Genomic DNA, 22,489 nt, shown 5'->3' with positions numbered 1-22,489 from the left:
TCTATGTTATTTATGTTATTTATGTCTATGTTATTTATGTCTTTATGTTATTTATGTCTTTGTTATATATGTCTGTTATTTATGTTATTTATATTATGTATGTCTTTATGTTATTTATATTATGTATGTCTTTATGTTATTTATGTTATTTATGTCTTTGTTATTTATGTCTATGTTATTTAAGTCTTTATGTTATTTCTGTATTTGTTATATATGTCTGTTATTTATGTTATTTATGTCTTTATGTTATTTATGTCTATGTTATGTATGTTATTTATGACGTTATGTTATTTATGTCTATGTTATTTATGTTATTTATGTCTATGTTATTTATGTCTATGTTATTTATGTTATTTTTGTCTTTATGTCTTTGTTATTTATGTCTATGTTATTTATTTTATTTTTGTCTTTGTTATTTATGTCTTTATGTAATTTATGTCTTTATGTTATTTATGACGTTATGTTATTTATGTTATGTTATGTTATGTATGTTATTTATGACGTTATGTTATTTATGTCTGTTATTTATGTTATTTATGTCTTTATGTTATTTATATTATGTATGTCTTTATGTTATTTGTGTCTTTATGTTATTTATGTCTTTATGTTATTTATATTATGTATGTCTTTATGTTATTTGTGTCTTTATGTTATTTATGTCTTTATGTTATTTATATTATGTATGTCTTTATGTTATTTGTGTCTTTATGTTATTTATGTCTTTATGTTATTTATATTATGTATGTCTTTATGTTATTTATATTATGTATGTCTATGTTATGTATGTCTTTATGTTATTTATGTCTATGTTATTTATGTTATTTATGTCTATGTTATTTATGTTATTTATGTTTATGTTATTTATGTCTATGTTATTTATGTCTATGTTATTTATGTTATTTTTGTCTTTATGTCTTTGTTATTTATGTCTATGTTATTTATTTTATTTTTGTCTTTGTTATTTATGTCTTTATGTCATTTATGTCTTTATGTTATTTATGTCTTGATGTTATTTATGTTATTTCTCTCCTCTATGTGCAGTCGCACCTGTTTGTGCTGCAGCTGGTCCACAGGCCTTCAGTCCGCTCCGTCCTGCAAGGGCTCCTGAAGAAGAGACTCCTGCCTGCAGAACACTGCATCACCAAGAGTATGTTACTGTTACTGCACAACTATAGTGCAATTGTCGATACCTTGTCTTACTATAACTCTGACTCCTGCCAGCAGAACACTGCATCACCAAGAGCATGTTACCACTATTATGTTGTCCTATACTACTACTATACTAATATAGCCTTTACCCCATCTTACTACCTTTACATTAATATGCCTAACTGTAATCTAACTGTAATCTAACTGTAATCTAACTGTAATCTAACTTTAATCTAGCTCTAATCTAGCTCTAATCTAACTATAATCCAATTCTAATCTAACTTTAATCTAACTCTAATCTAACTCTAATCTAACTCTAATCTAACTCTAATCTAACTTTAATCTAACTTTAATCTAACTCTAATCTAACTCTAATCTAACTCTAATCTAACTCTAATCTAACTCTAATCTAACTCTAATCTAACTATAATCCAATTCTAATCTAACTGTAATCTAACTGTAATCTAACTTTAATCTAGCTCTAATCTAGCTCTAATCTAACTATAATCTAATTCTAATCTAACTTTAATCTAACTCTAATCTAACTCTAATCTAACTTTAATCTAATTCTAATCTAACTTTAATCTAACTCTAATCTAACTCTAATCTCCGTCTCTCCTTCCAGTTAAGAGGAACTTCAGCAGCGTTGTGGCCTCGTCGGGTAACACCAGTCTAAATGGGGAGGACGGAATTGAGCAGACCGCCATCAAAGTCTCCCTCAAATGTCCAATCACCTTCAGGCGCATCCAGCTGCCTGCCAGGGGGCATGACTGCAAACACGTACAGGTAGGACGGGAGAAAGGGGTCTGCTCACGGTAGATGGCTGGATAGGGCCACCAGTTTTCCCTGACTATGTGCCTAGACCAGGAAAAACTCTAGGCCCTTATAGCACAGTTGTTCGGTGAACTACGCTAATGTGATGAGTAACCTTGCCTGAGACCTGAAGACTCATAAGTGTTTTGTCTAACCACAGTGTTTTGATCTGGAGTCGTATCTGCAGCTGAACTGTGAGAGGGGGATGTGGAGGTGTCCTGTATGCAAGTATGTGATGACCCTTTCCAAACTATGTTTTGTCAATAAAGTTATGTCTCCTTTTTGAATGAGTTAAATTGATGAGTGTTTCTCTCTCTTTTTCTCTCTTCACAGTAAAACCGCCTTGTTAGAGGGTCTAGAGGTGGACCAGTACATGTGGGGAATCCTCAACGCCATCCAGAAGTATGTTTTTTCTTCCTTATTACTAACAATAGTTATTATTATTAACCTTCCGTGCTTCATGTTCTTATCCAGTTTTCCCACTATTACTTCTATAGTGTCTATGTAATAAGGGACCATAACAATTCCCTTCTTCATCCTGTAGTGACTAAATGTTATTTTACACTATTCCCAATATTACTATCACCACAGTGTCTTCGTAATACTGGACTTTTCCACTTCCTCCATCCTTTGTAATATGGGACTGTATAAAAAGGTCCCCTTTCTCTTCCCGTAGTTCGGAGTTTGAGGAGGTGAACATTGACCCATCGTGTAGCTGGCGGCCAGTGCCCATCAAATCTGACCTCCATATTAAAGAAGACCCTGATGGACCACTGGCCAAACGCTTCAAGACCATGAGCCCCTCCCAGATGACCATGCCCAATGTCATGGAGATGATCGCCCAGCTGGGCCCTGGCCCCTCCCATTACCCATCAGGCCCTGCTCAGCACGGGGGCATCGGCGCCGGGGTCAACCCAGGGGAGTACGGTGGCCCGAGAGGCCCAGGTAAGACCAATTTTAGAATTCAGATATGACACATTTTGAACATGTTAAATGTTGTGTATTTAGCAGAGTGCCCTTAAGAGTGCCCTCCCCTTATTTATGTTTTTCTGTGCTGCTAGGCAACACTTACCACGGTCACGGGAACTTTGACTTCGCCCACGGTAACCCCTCGGGCGGGGGAGGTGGTGGAGGTGGACCGAGAGGAGGAGGATCCCCCATGAGTGACTTTATCCACACCCCTCAGCTGTCCCACCCCCCAGACTTCCCCGGGGGTCTTCTATCCCAGGACAAGCCCCTCAGCCACGGCATCAACGGCCCTGTAAGTCCCCTACACCTCCACTACCAACCACCAGGGTCACTCATACCAGAGTTGCTGAAGATCCTCATAGAAATGTAGTACACCCACACCCAAACATTTCCCAGGTGGAGGGTACAACAAATGTCATGTGAAAGGAATAGGAATACTTATTGTATATCATCTCATGTCAGGCCTGTCAAAGACCTTGTAGTTCATAAAAAGCACTGATCTCAATCAGGATAGCTTTGGCATTGTGCTCAGCTTGTCTTTGCAGCCTTGCTCATGTCATCCTCTACATGTCAGCTCAGAGCTTTCTTTAAACACATTCTACTTCCTCTCCCTCCCTCTCTCTCTCTCCCTGCGTCTCTCTCTCTTTCTCTCCCTCCGTCTCTCTCTCCCTCCTTAGATGTCTCATCCTTCCAGCACTGATCAGTCCCATAATTCCATGCAACAGCAGAGCTTGCACGCGCCTCCTCACTCCAACAGCCAGTTGATACATCACGGTGGCAGCCAATCAGGGCAGTCGTTACATCACAGCGGCCAATCGTTGCTGCCCCCTCGCCAGCAGGCCCCGCCTCCCCAGCTGCAGCAAGGCCAGAACAGCCACCAGCACAGCGATCTGAACTTTAACCCCTCCTCGGGCATTGAAGGTCAAATCAGTGGTGACATGCCCGAGCCCTCCCTAGATGTAAGTGTGACATCATTGTGACATCGTGCTTAGGATGCATGCGCAAACAGGTGCAAACGTCATCTAGCTAGCATTAGCATCGTCTACTAAAGCTTCTCTCATTACCTAGCTTTGGTTTGATGGAGCATGTCAGCTGCTATGCTAATACCTTTAGTTGTTTAAAAAGACTCTTGGATAGAAATGAGAAGTCTATTGATAATATGCATCTTAATTATTGTCTCTCTTCCCTTATCGCTCTCACGCCATCTCTCCCTCATCTTCCCTTTCTCTGGCTCTTCCTCCTTCCCTCCCTCATCTACCTCTCTCACCATCTCTCGCTCTCTTCCTCTCTCCCTCTCTCCCCCATCTTCCCTTTCTCTGGCTCTTCCTCCTTCCCTCCCTCATCTACCTCTCTCTCTCTGTCTCTCTCTCTACAGCTGCTTCCAGAGCTGGCCAACCCAGACGAGCTCCTGTCCTATCTGGACCCCCCGGACCTCCCCTCCAACAGCAACGATGACCTGCTCTCCCTCTTCGAGAACAATTAACCTTTTGCCTCCCTCACCCCTCGAGCCAAACCCAAATCTTCTCTACAGACACACACACACCACAGGCTGTGTGTCCAACCAGCTGGACTCTCCATAGAGTCCATAGACACACCGTCATCCTCATATGGACTGGTAGTGGGGACTCTTCCGAGTGGACTTACCCAATGTGTAGTGCACTTCAGACCCAGGGTTCAAAGTTCAAACCCCCAGTCAGGTCACACCTCCTACACACCCGGGTTCACACACACACACACACAATGTTTTGTCAATTGTGGCATAGACGTGTAGGTGGCATGAGGTCATCTGTCAGACCATGAGATGATGATGAGGATGACAGTCTGGATGTCAGGGAGTGGACGCTGTATGTGAAAGAGACAGGAAACAGGAAATGCACTCATGTCCTCACTTCCTCACACACACTCTTCCTCGTGTAAAGAATCGCGGAGCTGCGGAGCTCCTCTGGCCGACAACAACACGTCGACAGCCGATGTCGGCTGTCTAGTCCTTAAGTGATATTATATCGAAAGAAAACTGTGCAGCTATTAATCACGTTCTATGCGTATGACCTCACAGGCCGAACTCTCTGTGTGGGCTTTTAGGAAAAAGTGTTGTAGTATTGTTTTATCATTCTTATTTCCCCCATTATACAAAAACAAAGAAAAACATACAATAATAGGAAAGAAAAGTCATCTTTTTGTCCTGGCCAGTGTTTCTATCAATCCTATTTTGATGTGTGTTCTTCCAAGCCTTGATCCCCTGAGACCACGACCTTTAACCCCTGACCTTTGACCTAAATAAAGTGTGTTCTTATAACCTCTGACCCTTAGCTCACAGTGTGTTTCCATCGTGACATCAGTCAGTCAGCACTGGGTCCGTTCCATCCATTCTACTGAAGCACAACAGACAGCCCCACACCACATCACAGGCAGAGCACTGAGAGGAGAGACCAAGGCCTGTTGGGGAGGATTCTAACCTTCTAGCTAGCCCAACCCAGTCTATCGAAGAATCAGCACTGTTAACTATTCTGTCTGTCCATCAACCCGTCCAATGTTGTTAAAGTTTCTCTTCCCTGATATTGCAGTACAATGCCATGTCGGGCTGTGGGCTATACAAAAATGAATTTTACCAATACATTAGTTTTGGGTTAGAATGATATAGAATTGTGTGGGAGAGAGAGTGTGTATGTGTGTGTGTGCGTGTGCGTGCGTGCGTGTGCAAGAGAAAGAGTGAGGATGAGATTGAAGGGAAAAGAGAAGAGTCCCTGTTTAGTCTATTATAATAGACAGAAACATCTAGTGTTGCAAAATATATTGGGCCCTTGTAATAGAGCCAGAATGAAAGTTAGCCTGTTTCTCCCTCTTTAAGGTGAGTCTTCCTCTGTTCTACAGGCCTGCGATTGCTCCTGTAACTATACTGTACGGTTTGGCTCTACCATGTGTTAAGAAGTTCATGTGTGCCAATGGCCTCTGTTCTAAATTAGAGGGAAAGAATATTGTCTTTTTTATTTTATAGTCATTGCATTTTTTTTTTATCATGATTTTATTTGACATTTTCTTGCAAAGGAATGATTTTGGTTAATGGTAATGTATTGTCCAACTTTTTTATTTTCATGTTTGTTCCACTTTGACTGTTGCCATGCGTGATACATCACCAAAGTTATCCCACAGTTTGTAGGAGTTGGCCTGGACATTACTATAATGTAAGAATGATGCCCTTCTATGCTTTAAGCATACTCCTAGGGAACCCATCAAACATTATTCTGAATAAATGTGTGGTTGCACTGCATTTTCTGTGTCTTGTTACTACTGTTAAACTGTATTTTGTCATCTTAAAAAAACAAAAAAAAGGAAAAGCACACATGATCCCACAATGGTTTATAAAGACAATAATTGTAATTGTTGTCATCCTGACAATGTATGCTTTAAATATATTTGCTAATGTATTGAGGGAAAAGTGACTTTACCCCCAGTCTTTTTTTGTTTTAAGTCAAAAGTCTAATACCCTCTGGAATTGAATGTGAGTTCTTTGACATTTTTGTGCTACCCTCTTTTGTACAACACAAGATCATCATGTGTATTATTCTATCCTCGTAGCGTTTTTGATATTCTTCTCCTATTTTAAGTTATTACTTTGTTTATCTATTAAGTGACTTTGTGAGAATAATCATAATTTGGTTTACATCAGATTATGTAGCCTACTAAATGAAATGAAAGATTTCATTGAAATGAAGATTTCTAGATCAATCCGTGGATATTGTTTGGATTTAGGAATGATCCCCAATGCTGGTTGAATCACCTGAACACAACTGATCCTTTAGTCTGTCTATTTGTTGAAGACAATGCACTGCCACAGCGAGGTATTTTGACTCCCCTGCTCTGTAGATCTGTGTAGACATGATGCTGAAGTCTGGTCTATCAACGTTACTCTCTATACGCCACATAGAGGTTTGAGTCTTGTCCGAGGTTCAGGCTCCACACACAACTGTAGCTGGACAGTCAATGGACACAAGGGGAGTGTGTTAGAGGATGCAATGTATTTTCATGGAAAGAAAATGGGAGATGTTGGGCCCCCCCCCCCCCCCCCGGCCCTCTCTACTCGGCCACTTAAATGCAAGAGAAGAGAAATAAACGGGTCTGGAGGGTCTAAGGAATGCATGTACATTATGTAAATGACAAATAGAGACACATTAACTTACAGAAATGTAGACATTTTCCCCACGCAGGGGACAATGATACGCATTGTGTATTTAGAATTTGTAAAGTTTGCATCCTCCTGTCAGAAGAGACTGTTGAATTGTGGGAAAAGGAGTCTGTGTTTGAGATAGTGATGTACAGTCCTCTCTCCCCGACCACATTTGTTCATTTATGTAAGATACTTTATTATCTACTTCTCAAACACGGCCATTGGAAGAAAAAAAAAATACACACTTGTTTCTCTTTGTGTAAAATTCAACTTCTGTGTATTTCTCTATTACCTGTGTACTTTATAAAGGTGCTACAACAACAAAATAATAAAGAAAATGTTGAGGTACCAATCGGGATTTGTGGGAACCATGAGTGGTTCCTAAAAATTGTTGATACAAAATTTACAGTTTGTACAATTTTGTCAAATTTACAGTTTTTACACGATTAGGCAAAAAATATGACTTCCGAGGTACAATCTGAAGTGATTGACACACCAGGTGGCAGTTGTCTTTTTTGTTTTGTACATTCTGTGTACAGTCATTTCATATACTAAACTGGTCAGAAAAAAAGAATTGTGATTTTTAGTCTTGCAAAACTGTATGTAGTTAGATGACGTGACATCCTAATATTTATCTAATAAATATGTATTCAAATGAAACTCATGCATCATGGTCTTGGTTTTCCAATAGCCTACATCTTCTATCCTCTATGTAACTTTAATGACAGTAAATGTATCGTCATCCACCAGACGCAATCACAGTAGAGAATGCTAGATCTATGAAGACCAACTGGCAGTCATGTCAGTTTAAGAGCTTTCATAACAATATGACTATTACATGCATGCCCAGTTTGAAACTACCTTAAAAAGGAAGAGTCCTGTCTATCACATATAAAGTTATTTAGACCTAAAATACAGAGTTCAATATTGAGAGTAAAGGCTTTGATGGGAAGAGGAATAAGACATTCTTAACAATAAAAATCAAAATACTATTGAACATTGTATTCATCATTTTCATGGACTAGCTATCTATGTGCACAACATCATCATTTGGTGTCGCTCTTGGGGGTCTTTGCAATGTCATGTGTAATCACACACCCCCATTCTCAGAACGTCATGTTGACAACTATGCAAAGATGTTGCAAATTAAAAATCATATCAAATATTGCTCTTTGGCGATTGCTGCGACGATCGTCTTTTCATCTGGACCCGTCACGAACCCAGTAGTGTATTTTGTCATCACAACTGACAACGAATCTCTGGGACGAATCATCATAGAGATGGCTAAGGTTAGCTACATAATGTTAAAGTATACTGAACAAAAATATTAACGCAACATGTAAAGTGTTGGTCCCATGTTTCATGAGCTGAAATAAAAGATCCCCAAAATGATCTATACGCACAAAAAGCGTATTTCTTTCAAATTTTCTTCACAAATTTGTTTACATCCTTGTTAGTGAGCATTTCTCCTTTGCTAAGATAATCCCCACACGTCCATACAAATAAATGATGCCATTATATGGTCATTAAATAACACACAACAGCCTGGCATATTTAGATAGTGGAATAGGCCTAGCCTATTTACTTTCTATTTTGCAACTCGGGTGGTTATTCTAGACAAGGTTCTTCTGCGTCTATACTATGTCATCTACTGGTATAACGTCGTCTTTGAATGCCGTTCTAAAACAAGCTTTAGACTTTTATTTTGGAAATTAATCTAGAAGCTGCAAGGCAGCTGTAACATCTGGGATAGAGTTGCTTGATTGACCAGCTAACTTCAGCTAACTACGTTCAGTTCATGTCCTTTGCAGAGGCCACATTACTGACAAAAGTTTGTAGGCATAACAAATATATGTCACCGAGTAAAGGGAGATATGAAGTAAGAATTGAACGTGTAAATGTTAATTCATAGTAGTAACATACGTTTACAGATCTATTTTAACGTTTACGTTTCATGTTTCATGCATGACTTCTTACGATCCTAGCGAATACGTATGTTCAACCTTTTGGTAGGTATCTGGCTCCATACAGGTACCCTAGCTCACCAGCTAACTCCTCAGTCTGACCCTAGTTAGTCGACCTTAATATGTAAAACACTTACACTGAACAAAACTATCAAATGTAAACGCAACATATAAAGTGTTGGTCCTATGTTTCATGAGCTGAAATAAACAATCACAGATTGTTCCATACGCACAAATTATTATTTCTCTCAAATGCTGTGCACAAATATGTTTACATTCCTGTTAGTGAGCATTTCTCCTTTGCCAAGATAATCCATCCACCTGACAGGCGTGGCATATCAAGACGCTGATTAAACAGCATGATCATTACACAGGTGCACCTTGTGCTGGATACAATAAAATGCCACTAAAATGCTCAGTTTTATCACACAACACAATGACACAAATTTTGAGGGAGCGTGCAATTGGCATGCTGACTGCAGGAATGTCCACCAGAGCAGTTGCCACAGAATTTAATGTTCATTTCTCTACCATAAGCTGCCTTCAACGTTGTTTTGGAGAATTTTGCAGTACGTCCAACCGGCCTCACAACATCTGACCACGTATATGGCGTCGTGTGGGCGAGTGGCTTGCTGATGTCAACATTGTGACCAGAGGGCCCCATGGTGGCAGTTGGGTTATGGTATGGGCAGGCATAAGCAACAATTGCATTTTATTGATGGCAATTTCAATGTGCAGAGATACCGTGACGAGATCCAGAGGCCCATTATCGTGCCATTCATCAGCTGCCATAATCTCATGTTTCAGCATGATAATGCACGGCCCCATGTCACAAGGATCTGTACACAGTTCCTGGAAGCTGAAAATGTCCCAGTTCTTCCATGGCCTGCAGACTCACCAGAGTAAACGGATCGCCGTTTACCACAGCATGTTCCAGTTCCAGACAATATCCAGCAACTTCGGACAGACGTCAAGAGTGAGACGTCATTCCACAGGCCACAATTAACAGCCTGATCAACTCTATGCGAAGGAGGTGTGTCGCACTGCATGAGGCAAATGGTGGTCACACCACATACTGACTAGTTTTCTGATCCTAGCCCCTACTTTCAGATTAACTAACAGATGCATATCTGTATTCCCAGTCATGAAATCCATAGATTAGGGCCTAATATATTTATTTTAATTGACTGATCTCCTTATATGAACTGTAATTCAGGAAAAAAATTACTGCACGTTGCGTTTATATTTTTGTTCAGTGTAATTGAAGTTGTTGAAGTAGTGTCTCCACTCCACTAGATGGCGGTATTGACAACACAGACAGGTTGTTTCAATAGTTACAAATGACCTACTTTCCAAGCAAGTCAACATCCCATTTATCATAATAACATTTATTTAGACTAAACCTTTACCCCGTGTTGATAGATGAACACTCCAGCTCAGGGTATGTTCTCTTGGATAATGCCAGTCTGGCTCCAGTTAGGGTGGGGGGAATAGACCTTTACCCAATCCAGATGTGTTCTATCTGCTTTTCTATGTCATTCAGCAGCCAGTTACCCCACAGTGTTTCTATCTATTTAGTCTTTATGTGAGCACTTGATCCATGGAAACAAAGTTTGGAGAAATAGGTTTTCTCTGCATGTACCCACATAAAATAAGACTACAGTTCAGTATAGAATACTATCGTCCTTACTATAGAATTCTGTAGCTAACTGTAGGTATACTCTAGAATACTAGTATCCCTCAATCGTGTAGTGCTTACTATATAATTTTGTAGTATACTGTAGAACAAGGGCTCCCAAACTTTTTCACCCCCCCCCCCCTACTTTTAGGAACTACTGCTGTAGAATACTATATAAATACTACAGTAGTATCCGCAAAAAAAACACTGCAGTAAATACTACAGTAATGCCTGCAGAAACATTGCAGTCTGCAAAAATACTACACTTTTTGAACTATAGTAAATACTTCAGTTTTAATTTGCATATACCCACCATATCCAAATTTGTGCTACCCATAAGTGAGAAACCTACATGCCAAGTATAGACCACATATTGCGTTCCCTACAGATTATAGAAACTCTGTTCAGACCCCAGTCCTACCTACCTACAAGTTATGAAAAATGTGCTATTTTAGTTTCTCCAGTATCTTTCCTCAAGGAGAAAGCCTGCACTTCCATGTCAAAGATAATAGAACAAATCTCCTACATGTCACCATAGAGATGGATAGAGAACTCGACATGGATGTAACCCGTTTTAGCATGGCCATTGAGGGCATCCACCATTTTAAAGTAGTCAACTGGGTGTGGATTCCAATGGGTTGGGAGCAATCAGCCAATGATCAGAGCATTGTCTTCTTGAAATTGGGTGCTATGGTTTGTAAATGGCTTCAACCCCACCATCTAGTGGCTATAATAAATGAATGATAAAAGATTTGGTTCAGGACTCTTGCACTGCAGGTGGCGGTAAATCACCAACATAAGCTTGACACTTTTTTCAAAACAAAAGAAAAAGACAAATTACTATTTTAAAATGGAGATAGCCACAATGGCGCTGCCAATGCTGTCACAGACGCCATAATGGCACGGATACAATTATGAGGCCTCTTCCATCTCTATGGATGTCGCAGTAATATTTTTGTAGAGAAAATAATCTATAAACTATTTAGGCATGGAAGATGGACCTGAAACATATAGAATGAATAAAATAATGTTGTACATTTATTCCCAAATAAATAAGAGTGTACTCCGTTGCTCATTGTGTCCTGTGTGCCAACATCACTAATTATTCCTGCCTTTAACACTTCCTGGTAAGGATCCAATGTCTTTTTTTAGACAGCCAGACAACCAACACGACTTCCTGTCCTTCAGTGCAGGATGTGACATCACGCCTTTGGCTTCTATTTGTCCATGAAACCTCCCTATACTGGGATATCATCTGTTTCATCTCACTTGGCTTGGAACAAAGCTGAGAAGGCCAACATACTGGAAGTAAAGTACTCTTATTAGAAAAGAGAGCAATGATTCTATAGTAGAAGTGCATTAACTATTTGTGATTTGAATGTGTGTGCAGAATACAGGTCAATACAAGTCAATCTACAGTTATACCGCAGTAGTATACAGGAAAACAGTTAGTGACGAATGCTATAATCATTAGTAGTGAATGAGCAATTAAGTTGTTAAGAATGCAGATACATTATACCAACTTTGTGTGTTGTAAAATATTTTCGCAAAACCACATTTAGTTTGATGTACAGTACACCAACTTTCTTTTGTGTGGGTTCTTACCATAGAAATAGGATGTACACATTCTATTTATGATTGTAGTTACTATATTTCTATTGTTCAGTTCTTCCCTCTATTCTAGCTCTAATGTCTTTATTGTAAACGGAACAATTCTCCCCTGGTGAAATTCAGTGAGTGACCAGGGCAGAGACTGAAAAACCAGACTATGGCTGCATTTAGACAGGCAGCCCAATACTGATATTTCTTCCACCAATTGGTCTTTTGAACAATCACTTTTGATCTTTTTCAGATCTGATCTGATTGGTTAAAATACAAATTAGTGAAACAATGATCAGAATAGGTGTCTGAATGTGTCTGGGTGGTGGTGATGCTTATCAAGCTAATACTTTATGAAAGTAAATAATGAAGCGAACGTGAAATAGCTACCATGGCTCTTAAACGAAACCATGCGCTCTGACTTCCCAACCGTTTGTTTGAATTCTCCAGTTACATTGTTGCCATAGAGACACTTTATCCCCGCTTCTATGTTTGAGCTAGGGATGTTATAACAAACTTAATATAATTTGGGTCCCCACCCTCTTGTGAAGTGTTTGCTATTTGGAATGTGTGTCCAAGCCCGTGCATGGAAACTTGGCTTTGACAGACTACGGCCAGTGGCCTAGCCCTACACTCTTTGAAAGGGTTCTTTGGCTGTCCTCATAGGAGAACCCTTGTTGGTTCCATGTAGAATTATTTTGGGTTACATGTAGAACCCTCTATGTAAAAAGTTCTAAATGGAACTCAAAAGGGTTCTACCTGGAACCAAAAAGGTCCTTCAAAGGGTTCTATGCGGACAGCCGAATAAGCATTTTAGGTTCTAGATAGCACCTTTTTTTCTAAGAGTGTACTTATATACTCATGTTAAACAATAAGATGTTTACAATCATTACAATGGATTCACCTGGTCAGTGTATGTCATGGAAAGAGCAGATGTCTTTAATGTTTTGTACACTCAGTGGATATCATGAAGCGAGCATGAATGTGTGCTTTGATCTAGTCTGTAGGCTTAGTTAAAAAACCTATCCACAGCTTTGGTAAAACTATTTGCATTTTATTATCTGGTTTATATTCACTAATTTAGAGTAAATGACCCAGAGAAACAAAGTTTAGAGAAAAGGTTTTATAAGTACAGAACTGGAAGTCTTGATATCTCATACAAATGACAATGTAATAGTAAAAGTGTTGAAATAAGCGTTGAAATAAACCAGTCACTTTCCCTACCCCGGATCTTTTCAACACTAGTCTGAACTACAATAGGACCTCCAGGACTTGACAACAGCTTCCTGAGGCATCGTCCTAATTTCTCCTTTACACAACCAGCAGACCTCCGCAGTGCAGACCAAACCTGGGTTCAAATACTATTTGAAATACTTGATCTGTGCTTTATTGAGCTTGCCTGGCTTAATGGACCATTGAAAAGTCCCATCAAACCATGTCCATCGACACTCGAGGTGGGCTAGAGCAAACACTCAGTGTTTCAAGTATTTTAAACAGTATTTGAACCAGCCCTGAGCCCCACCGTTGAGTAGAATTGAGTAGACAACAAATGTCTGTTTATTCGGTGTAACATATGGACAATAATGGATGGATTCAATCCGTATCGCCGAAGTATCGTGGAAGATCTACGTTAAAATGTAAAGGTCATTTCCAATTGAGCCGGCATACAGTATGCAATGTTTACCATGAATACAGTCTCCGCGACCACGGGAACATAATTGTCAATTGTGCTAAAAAGCGGATCTTCAGCGCTATGGATTGCATAGAGCCCTAAAGCTGTATTGTTGTATTATAGCCCCTGATCCCTAACCCCTGGGTACTTGTGTAGATTTGAGTGGATTGGATAGTTCTATTTAAGCAATATGGTGAAATTCTATCTAGCTTTTCAGTGGGCGAGGTGAACTAAGAAGCAACGGCAGTATATTGAATAGTACAAATTCAACAATGCACTGAAAAATAACACTATCCAAATGTTTCGAATTTAACATTTATTTTATTCATCAAAATTCCTAATAGCACTAAAGCTCTAACCCATTGAGCACACACTGGTTAAATAAACGTTGTTTCCATGTAATTTCAATGAAATTACACTGAACCAACGTGGAATAGACGTTGAATTGACGTCTGTGCCCAGTGGGAAAGTAGTTTGTTGTTTTCTTAACTAACAAATAAGGCACATTTGGGAATGCCATTTCAGGGACGTGTTGCAACAGAAGTGTTATTTTCTTTTTCCACAACGACTTTTCACTCATCATCCTAACTCACTCAATCCAATTATAGCATACAATCTCAAAACGTTACAGACGTCAAAGAACAAACATGAATGTCTAATCGACCACTTAAGTGTTAAAACACTACATTCAGTTAGTATGTATAAATTGGTATACACTATCAGTGAACGATACATTTTTATGACTAGTAACAATCAATTTGAAGTTGTTGAGAATGCTGAGACTATTGTACATCCCAAATGGCACCCTATTCTCGAAATAGTGCACTACTTTTGACCAGAGCCCTATGTGCTGGGTCAAAAGTAGTGCACTATAAAATGAATAGGGTGCTATTAAGGACAGACTCTATATAGCCCATTACAGTATGTAGCCAACTACGTTACAGTGCTAAAATTAAATACATTGCACAAAGTAATACACATTTTTCATTTAAAATCAAAACACATGCACATGCAAACTCTATAATAGTAATTTTGTCTCACAAACTTGATTAACAGAAGTAAGTTACACTCTGAACTACAGCTTGGTCTCATAGACTAGACGTAACATATTAAATATAAATTCAGGACACTCAAATTAGTATGACATGTTACGTTTGGTATGGCTACATGAGACAGAAGGTTACTATAATGTGAACGTCTAGCAACTCAAAGGTTGGGTGTTTGAATCTCATCACGGACAGTTTTAGCTAATTAGTAACTTTGAAACTACTTAACATGTTAGCTAACCCTTCCCTTAACCTGTTAGCCTAACCCCTAACCTATAACGTGAACATCTGGCAATCCAAAGGTTGCGTGTTCGAATCTCATCACGGACAGTTTTAGCTAATTAGCAACTTTGCAACTACTTAGCATGTTAGCTAACCCTTCCCTTAACCCTTTAACCTAACCCCTAACCTAACTCGAACCCCTAGCCTAGCTAACTATAGCCAGTTACCCACCTAGCTAACATTACCCACAACAAATTGGAATTTGTAACATACCATACCATACGAAACATAACATATTATACTACACGGAAGGAGACTTATGTTTACTATGTTAAGTCTACCCCTGAGTCCAGGTTTACTACAGTATGAATCAAAATAATTATTTCACAAATGTCCTTGTTGTAGCTGCTTTGGCAAACTAGAACTCACAGTTGAATGTGCTTATATAGTGGCGAGTATCAGTCATTCAAATATAAAGATGATTTCTTCTGCATGTTAACAAAACAGTATTATTGCTTAACCTAGTAACATCTTAATCAATGATATAGAATTTGAATAACGAAACATTGGTAATTATGTCTGCCATTTTCATAACAATGCAATACTCGTAATACGACATGAATGCATGCTATTCAAAGGACAAAAATTGTAACTCATTGACATATTAGTTAATGCACTTGGGTATCATTCTGGGTTATGCAATACTGATAAAGTTTCTAACCGCAAAAAAAAACATACAATGGCTTATAATTGAGTAAAGGGTATTCATAATTATGTACCAACTTTTTTAATCTATGTATTTCAATATTTTCTTCTTAGTGTAACTGTTGCTTATTTTATATATTTTTTTAAAGTGTTGTAAAAAATATTTTCATAAATATTTCTGTAGGATTAACCCCTCAGGTCATTGTAAAACATCAACAAAAAAACTCCCAGCTTTATTTGTTTCTCAGCAATATAGGCCCTTTTTCACATAGAAAGCTTCAACATTGCATTACATTTCAGAGGAGCTAAGATCCTTAAAAATTATGGCCATCTAATATATACATAAACAGTCAGTTGTAAAATTTATTTTTTTTCTTCTTTTTTTTTACATCTATAAAGTATTTTTTCCAAAATACACAAATCTTTCATAGAAAATAACAAACCCATACCGAAAAGAAACTAGAAAAATCAAGTATATGTCAGAGCTGGATTAAATCAGTATCGCAGAAGCATCACGGAAGCTCCGCATTATAGCGCAGATTACATTTAAAAGGTAATGTTCCCCTGTTAGTGGAGACTGTATTCACGTTAAATGCTGATTATGTCGGCTCAATCAGAAATTACCGTTACATTTTTACGCTGATCTTCTGCGATACTTCCACGATACGGATTGAATCCAGCCCTAAATTCAAGACAAAAAAACACATCTGAAAAAGCATTTGTATACGTTTTAAATACAATAAACACATTGTATGAACTGCTTCCATTGGCTCGTTATACCATCTCAAACACATGGCTTCTTCTTCACAAACTGGTCTGGACGGAATCAGACTATCCCACAAAAATATATTGGGCAATTTTATATTTTCTTTATATTCTTCATGATATTCCTTATATTCTTAAGGATATTCTTATCCTTATATTCCTTAAAAGTCAGAGCACTCATAAGCCTAATGCATATCGATTTAAAAGTCAGAGCACTCATAAGCCTAATGCATATCGATTTAAAAGTCAGAGCACTCATAAGCCTAATGCTATCGATTTAAAAGTCAGAGCACTCATAAGCCTGATGCATATCGATTTTGATCAGTATTAGCACTTTAGGGGTTCTATTCAATTAGATCTGCTTTAGCTGTCATCCGCATAGCAATTGTTTTGGCAGTGTCGGAGGTGGAACGGAGTTAGAGTTGTCCTTGAATTATACTGTACCTAAAGTGGAAAATGGCATTGCCATTGGCTGGAAAGAGTCGCAGTAAGAGATATCCCATGCAGCCATGTTCACAAGTTCGAAGACTGGAATGTGAGATGTAATCTACACCTCGATTAGGCTGATAGAAATCTTTTTTCTTTTTATTCATTAAAAAATATATATAATACCCCTTTTTCTCCCCAATTTCGTGGTATCCAATTGGTAGTTACAGACTTGTCCCATCGCTGCAACTCCCATACGGACTCCGGAGAGGCGAAGATCGAAAGCCATGCGTCCTTCAAAACACAACCCGCCAAGCCGCACTGCTTCTTGACACAATGCCCGCTTTACCCAGAAGCCAACAGCGGAGGAAACACTGTACACATGGCGACCGTGTCCGCGTGCAATGCACCCGCCCTGCCCGGAAGATGCTGGGCCAATTGTGCGTCGCCCCATGGGTCTCCCAGTCGTGGCCGGCTGCGACAGAGCCTGGACTCGGACCAGGATCCCTAGTGGCCTTAGACCACTGCACTACTCGGGAGGCCCTCATTATTTATTTGAATGATTTTCAATTTGAGCATAATTATTTAATCTATATAGCCTACACTTTCTCATTCTGATCTTCTAACGCAAGTGGGATGGGTGTGGCTTCGTGACAATGATCAAGAGCAGCTGCTCACTGATTAGACAGCTCCAATGCAGTTATACCTCCGACTCCTTCAACACATCAGCTGTGCAGCTGATTGAATCTAGGCCTAGGTTTAGTTGGCTAATACACAAGCTAACGGAGATGGCTAATGGAAACATACACTACTGTTGGGAAGAGAATAAAGACTAGAATATATTGTAAAGATAGGATATCAGAAGTGTTCTGCTCGGTTGTAGTTGGTTTTATAACACTTATTAGATATGACAGAGAAACAGATCAATTGTATTAGCTACAGTACTGAAAATATAGAATTGATCCCAACATTATGTGTAATAATCTGCTATGACCTGTAATCAACGAACGAAACCCTCAACATCAATACGATTCACATCAAATATGATTAAAAAAAACATTTTTGTTCAGATGATAATACAATATCCATATAATGGCTATGATGCATCTCCTCGCGATTATAAAGCCTAATATTTTATGAGTAGACTACTATCCTGTAGGCCGGTTCAAGATCTAATTGTGCTGTCACAATGACTATAGGGGTTGTCAAGAGTCACAAACAGATCTGGAAACAGGCTAACTATCCTTCACCTCCCCATATAACTAAAACCAACTGAGTGTGATGTCCAAGTTTTGACAAATGATGCATAAGGGTATTGTTCAGTATCCACCCATTGTATGTAAGACAACAGACTAAACTCCTACTTGTGTTTGTTAAATCAATCATTAAGTCATAAACAAGACTATCATCTCAAGGACGGGATTCAATCCGATCACGAGTTATAGGCATTGCAGCTTTTAAAGGAAATGTTTGCGCATTTGTGGAGATCCCATTCACAGTAAACACTGCATATCGTCTCAATCGGAAATTGCCTTTAAAAGCCCAAATGAGATCAGATTTATTCCCGGAGAACGAGGATGAGGTATACAGCTTTTAGTGAAAACCTCATTCACATTAGTGTACTGACTTCAAAATAACATCGTTGTTGATTCCATGACAACAGACTAGCTACAGTGTGTGTGATTGTTTTTGCCAGATGCTTTAGTTACTGCGTCCAAACTCAAAAAAATGGTGTAGAGGAAGACATTAGCCAGTTGAAACTTCTCAGTTCTAATGGGGTAAGGTTATTTGTTTTCCCATTTGTATTCACATCTTGAACTTGCATCAAACTTGGCAAAACACTACCTCAGAGTTACTTAGTTTAATCCAGTTCCAAACTAAGTTCAATTCTCCTCTTATTTCATTTCCTTCAAATTTTTCTAAATAATTACTCTCTTTTTACAAGGCACATTGGTACTTTTAAGATAATATAAAATATACAACTATTAATTCAACCTTTATAGAACCATTAAACACATTCTAAATATTTGAGAAACTAATGTGTTTTATTTGAAAAATACACCTCAGCTTTGAAAATTGGTAGCAAACTTCTCTTCAGCTATACTCACAACATAAATGTTCCAAAAGTGTCAAGAACCTCTATCGCTAAAATACAACTAAACCTAACGTTACAAAATGTTAGATCAAAGATATTCTTCCCTCTAGATTCTCCAACGATAAAGTTTAAAGTATAGGCCTAGATCTTTGAAAACAGAGATAATGGTTAGTTACCTCCTCTATTAAAGACATTACTTAATGCTTATATCATGATGTGGTATCAAACACACAGAAACGTAAACTTAATCCATCATCACACTTACAAAACGTCCCCCGATAAACAAAACACGGCTACGTCTGTTACAAGACAACTTTCCCACTTATTTTTTCTTCACCAAACATTATATTCATCTTACCTACATCCCTTCACCTCTCTCTCTCCCCAGACATCCTCTACTGCTGTCACCTGTTTGACACACTATGAAGGGGTTAAACCCCTTGGAAAAAGATATTAGTTCGATTCACTGTCCTGTTTCTAGGTAAGTAACGCTGTCTTAAAGTAGCGTTACAAGATTGGAACAGCTCTATTGGCCAGGTGTGAGTCCTAAAAAAGATCTGAATTTGCAAATGCTATATGTATACTATAAAACCACTTTGAAATGCATAAGGATGGCTTATTTACTGTATATACCAGATTAAATACCAGTTCTAATCAACTAAAATCCACCATGTCAATCTACCGGCATCCTACACCAAATAGACTACTGACGTTGAGTCCTTAATAAGAATATTGTTTGCATACATAGAGTACAGGACGGAATTACTTTTCAAGGAACTCATTACAATAATAAAATGATTATTTGGAAGTAAAGTATTAAATTAGGTAGGCAAAAAAAGACTACAGCATTGCAGATAGGTTCAATCTAACACTTGAGAGTCTAAATACTGTATGAATGTTATATTGGCTAAGAGGAACTGGATATTCAGTCTTTATCATAACAGAAACGGCTCTTATTGCATTTGGCTTTGGACATGAATTTTCAAAGCTGGTCAATTTGTAAATCTTGATTAATACCTCAACACTAATTTCATTGCTGACGTAAATGCATAGCATGTTAAATACAAAACATGAATGTTATTATCACGGTACTACATCTAAACGAAGAACGATTCTCAACCTAAAGTAGTTTCTATAGACAATTAGAAGCAGTTACACAATAATACTTTGATATAAAAACATACACACGTATACTATTACACATTCATACACAAGTAACCGCCAAAATAATGGAAACACGAGTAAATGAGGGATACAAAGTATATTGAAAGCAGGAGCTTCCACACAGGTGTGGTTCCTGAGTTAATTAAACAATTAAAATCCCATCATGCTTAGGGTCATGTATAAAAATGCTGGGCAGGCCATGATTTTTGCCATTGTTTTGGCTACCATGGCTATGCCACCATAGGATGACAATGCCCCCATCCACGGGGCACAAGTGGTCACTGAATGGTTTGCTGAGCATGAAAACAATGTAAACCATATGCCATGGCCGTCTCAGTCACCAGATCTCAACCCAATTGAACACTTACGGGAGATTCTGGAGTGGCGCCCGAGACAGCGTTTTCCACCACCATCAACAGATCACGAAATTATGGAATTTCTCATGGGAGAATGGTGTCGCATCCCTCCTATTGAGTTCCAGACACTTGTTGAATCTATGCCAAGGTTCATTGAAGCTGCTCTGGCCCTGTTATTAAGACACTTTATGTTGGTGTTTCCTAGATTTTGACAGTAACTTGTATATATCCCAGTTAAAATCAATTCAAAATTGCACAACAGACAAACAGACGACAAATAATAAATACACCACATATAACATGTAAGCCAGGGAGGTATGGTGCGGTATCCCTCCGTTAATCAATCAATAATCAATTCATAATTCATTCACAGTTATTAATGTATAGGTTGACGTTTGACCAGACATTGACCCCGACTTGAGCCCATGACGATAGAAGGTTTAGGGACCTTTGTTACATTACCATCACTAGAAGCCCTGTCTCTGTCTGTTTTAATACTCAGAACATCCACACACACTTCACTTGGCAGGGAAAACGCTTCTGTAACCACAAAATCAACAGAGCCCAAAGTGAGGTAATGAAACCAAAGAGAGGGCAATACTGTCAGTGAGAACAATATCACATTATACACACACACATTGCGTGGGGTACACAAGGCTACAAGGCCCTGTCATGATTGAGGATATTTACATACAATTATTTAGGCAAGTTTTCACTGTTTAAAAAGAGCACTTTGTGGGGTTTTATCACTGTTTAGAAAGAGCACTTTGTGGGCTTTTAATCACTAAGTATAGATCTTGGATCAGTTTCTCTCACTCCTTTACCATTAAGAAAGGGCCAGTAGGTGTAGGGATAATGACCAGGAACTGTGTTTAGTGACAAACCTCCCCAAAAGGAGGTTTAACGGCTAATTCAGAGAGGGGATGGGAGGAGGAACAAGGGAGGGGGAGGAGGAGTGGAAGGGGTGAGGAACAGGTGATGGAGATGGGGAGAGGAGAAGGAGAAGGAGGATGGATGGATGAGAGGGAGGGGAGGATTGAAGCAAGGGGCGGGAGTATATGTTAAGGTGTTATTGCACGCGTCGGCAGTAGTAGCCCAGGACTTTGCATTTCTCACACAGGTGCTGAGGGTGCTCCTTACTCTGGTCTGAGACGTCCAGGCCATCAGGCTTCTCCAATGGACGCTAACAGGGAGGAGAGTTACGTAAGGAGAGAGATGGGGAGAGGGGGTAGAGAAAGATGGATGACAGAGAGGGAGGCAGAGAAAGAGAAGAGTGAGACTCATGTACAAGTATACACACTATATAAAACATTTGCAATGGTGATAACATGACAGGGGGAAGAGTTAACCTCAGTTCTACAGTATACTGGATGCTAACCACACACTGACAATTCACCCCACACTCACACAAACAAACATACACACACACCCAACACAAAGCCTTCAATCTGCCAGCAGTTTGTTTGGGACTCAAACCAGCTCTGTTGTATTCCAAAATCTCAGGCCACAAGAACTAACCCTGGATTTTTTCAGACCCGGAGTCAGTGTAGTTTCTGTTATTGGTGTCAGAGCTGAGGAAAATAACTCTAACAGATCTCCTTCTCTCGCTAACACGATATAATGACAGAGTCGACGTTCCAAATGGTAACCTGTTCTCTATGTAGTGCACTACCTTTGACCAAAGCCCCCTCCTACATGCTA

General features: G+C 38.9%; 2 protein-coding genes across 16 annotated transcripts in view; one reads left to right on the top strand and one right to left on the bottom strand.

Annotated features, from left to right (window-relative positions):
* The window catches only part of LOC110502604 (zinc finger MIZ domain-containing protein 1), a 211,382-nt gene extending 203,626 nt beyond the window's left edge, over positions 1-7,756 (top strand). For all 14 annotated transcript variants that reach the window (XM_090217121.1, XM_090217119.1, XM_036960228.2 and 11 more), the window contains 8 exons: positions 1,042-1,147; positions 1,775-1,935; positions 2,123-2,190; positions 2,296-2,364; positions 2,639-2,907; positions 3,024-3,223; positions 3,609-3,890; positions 4,307-7,756. In XM_090217121.1, the coding sequence (XP_090073247.1) occupies positions 1,042-1,147; positions 1,775-1,935; positions 2,123-2,190; positions 2,296-2,364; positions 2,639-2,907; positions 3,024-3,223; positions 3,609-3,890; positions 4,307-4,414 (1,263 nt within the window). In that variant the 3' untranslated portion in view covers positions 4,415-7,756. The remainder of the gene's footprint in view (positions 1-1,041; positions 1,148-1,774; positions 1,936-2,122; positions 2,191-2,295; positions 2,365-2,638; positions 2,908-3,023; positions 3,224-3,608; positions 3,891-4,306) is intronic.
* Positions 7,757-14,310: 6,554 nt separating this feature from the next.
* LOC110502603 (zinc finger CCHC domain-containing protein 24) overlaps positions 14,311-22,489 on the bottom strand; it is a 70,328-nt gene continuing 62,149 nt past the window's right edge. Inside the window, exon 4 of one of the 2 annotated variants that reach the window (XM_021580774.3) lies at positions 14,311-21,971. In XM_021580774.3, the coding sequence (XP_021436449.1) occupies positions 21,858-21,971 (114 nt within the window). In that variant the 3' untranslated portion in view covers positions 14,311-21,857. The remainder of the gene's footprint in view (positions 21,972-22,489) is intronic. The other variant, XM_036960232.2, reaches the window with a different exon arrangement.

The sequence above is a fragment of the Oncorhynchus mykiss genome, chromosome 23 (genome assembly GCF_057628025.1).
Source record: "Oncorhynchus mykiss isolate SJ-2025 chromosome 23, ASM5762802v1, whole genome shotgun sequence".
NCBI classification, from domain to species: Eukaryota; Metazoa; Chordata; class Actinopteri; order Salmoniformes; family Salmonidae; genus Oncorhynchus; species Oncorhynchus mykiss.
This window is presented reverse-complemented; position numbering and strand designations above follow the sequence as displayed.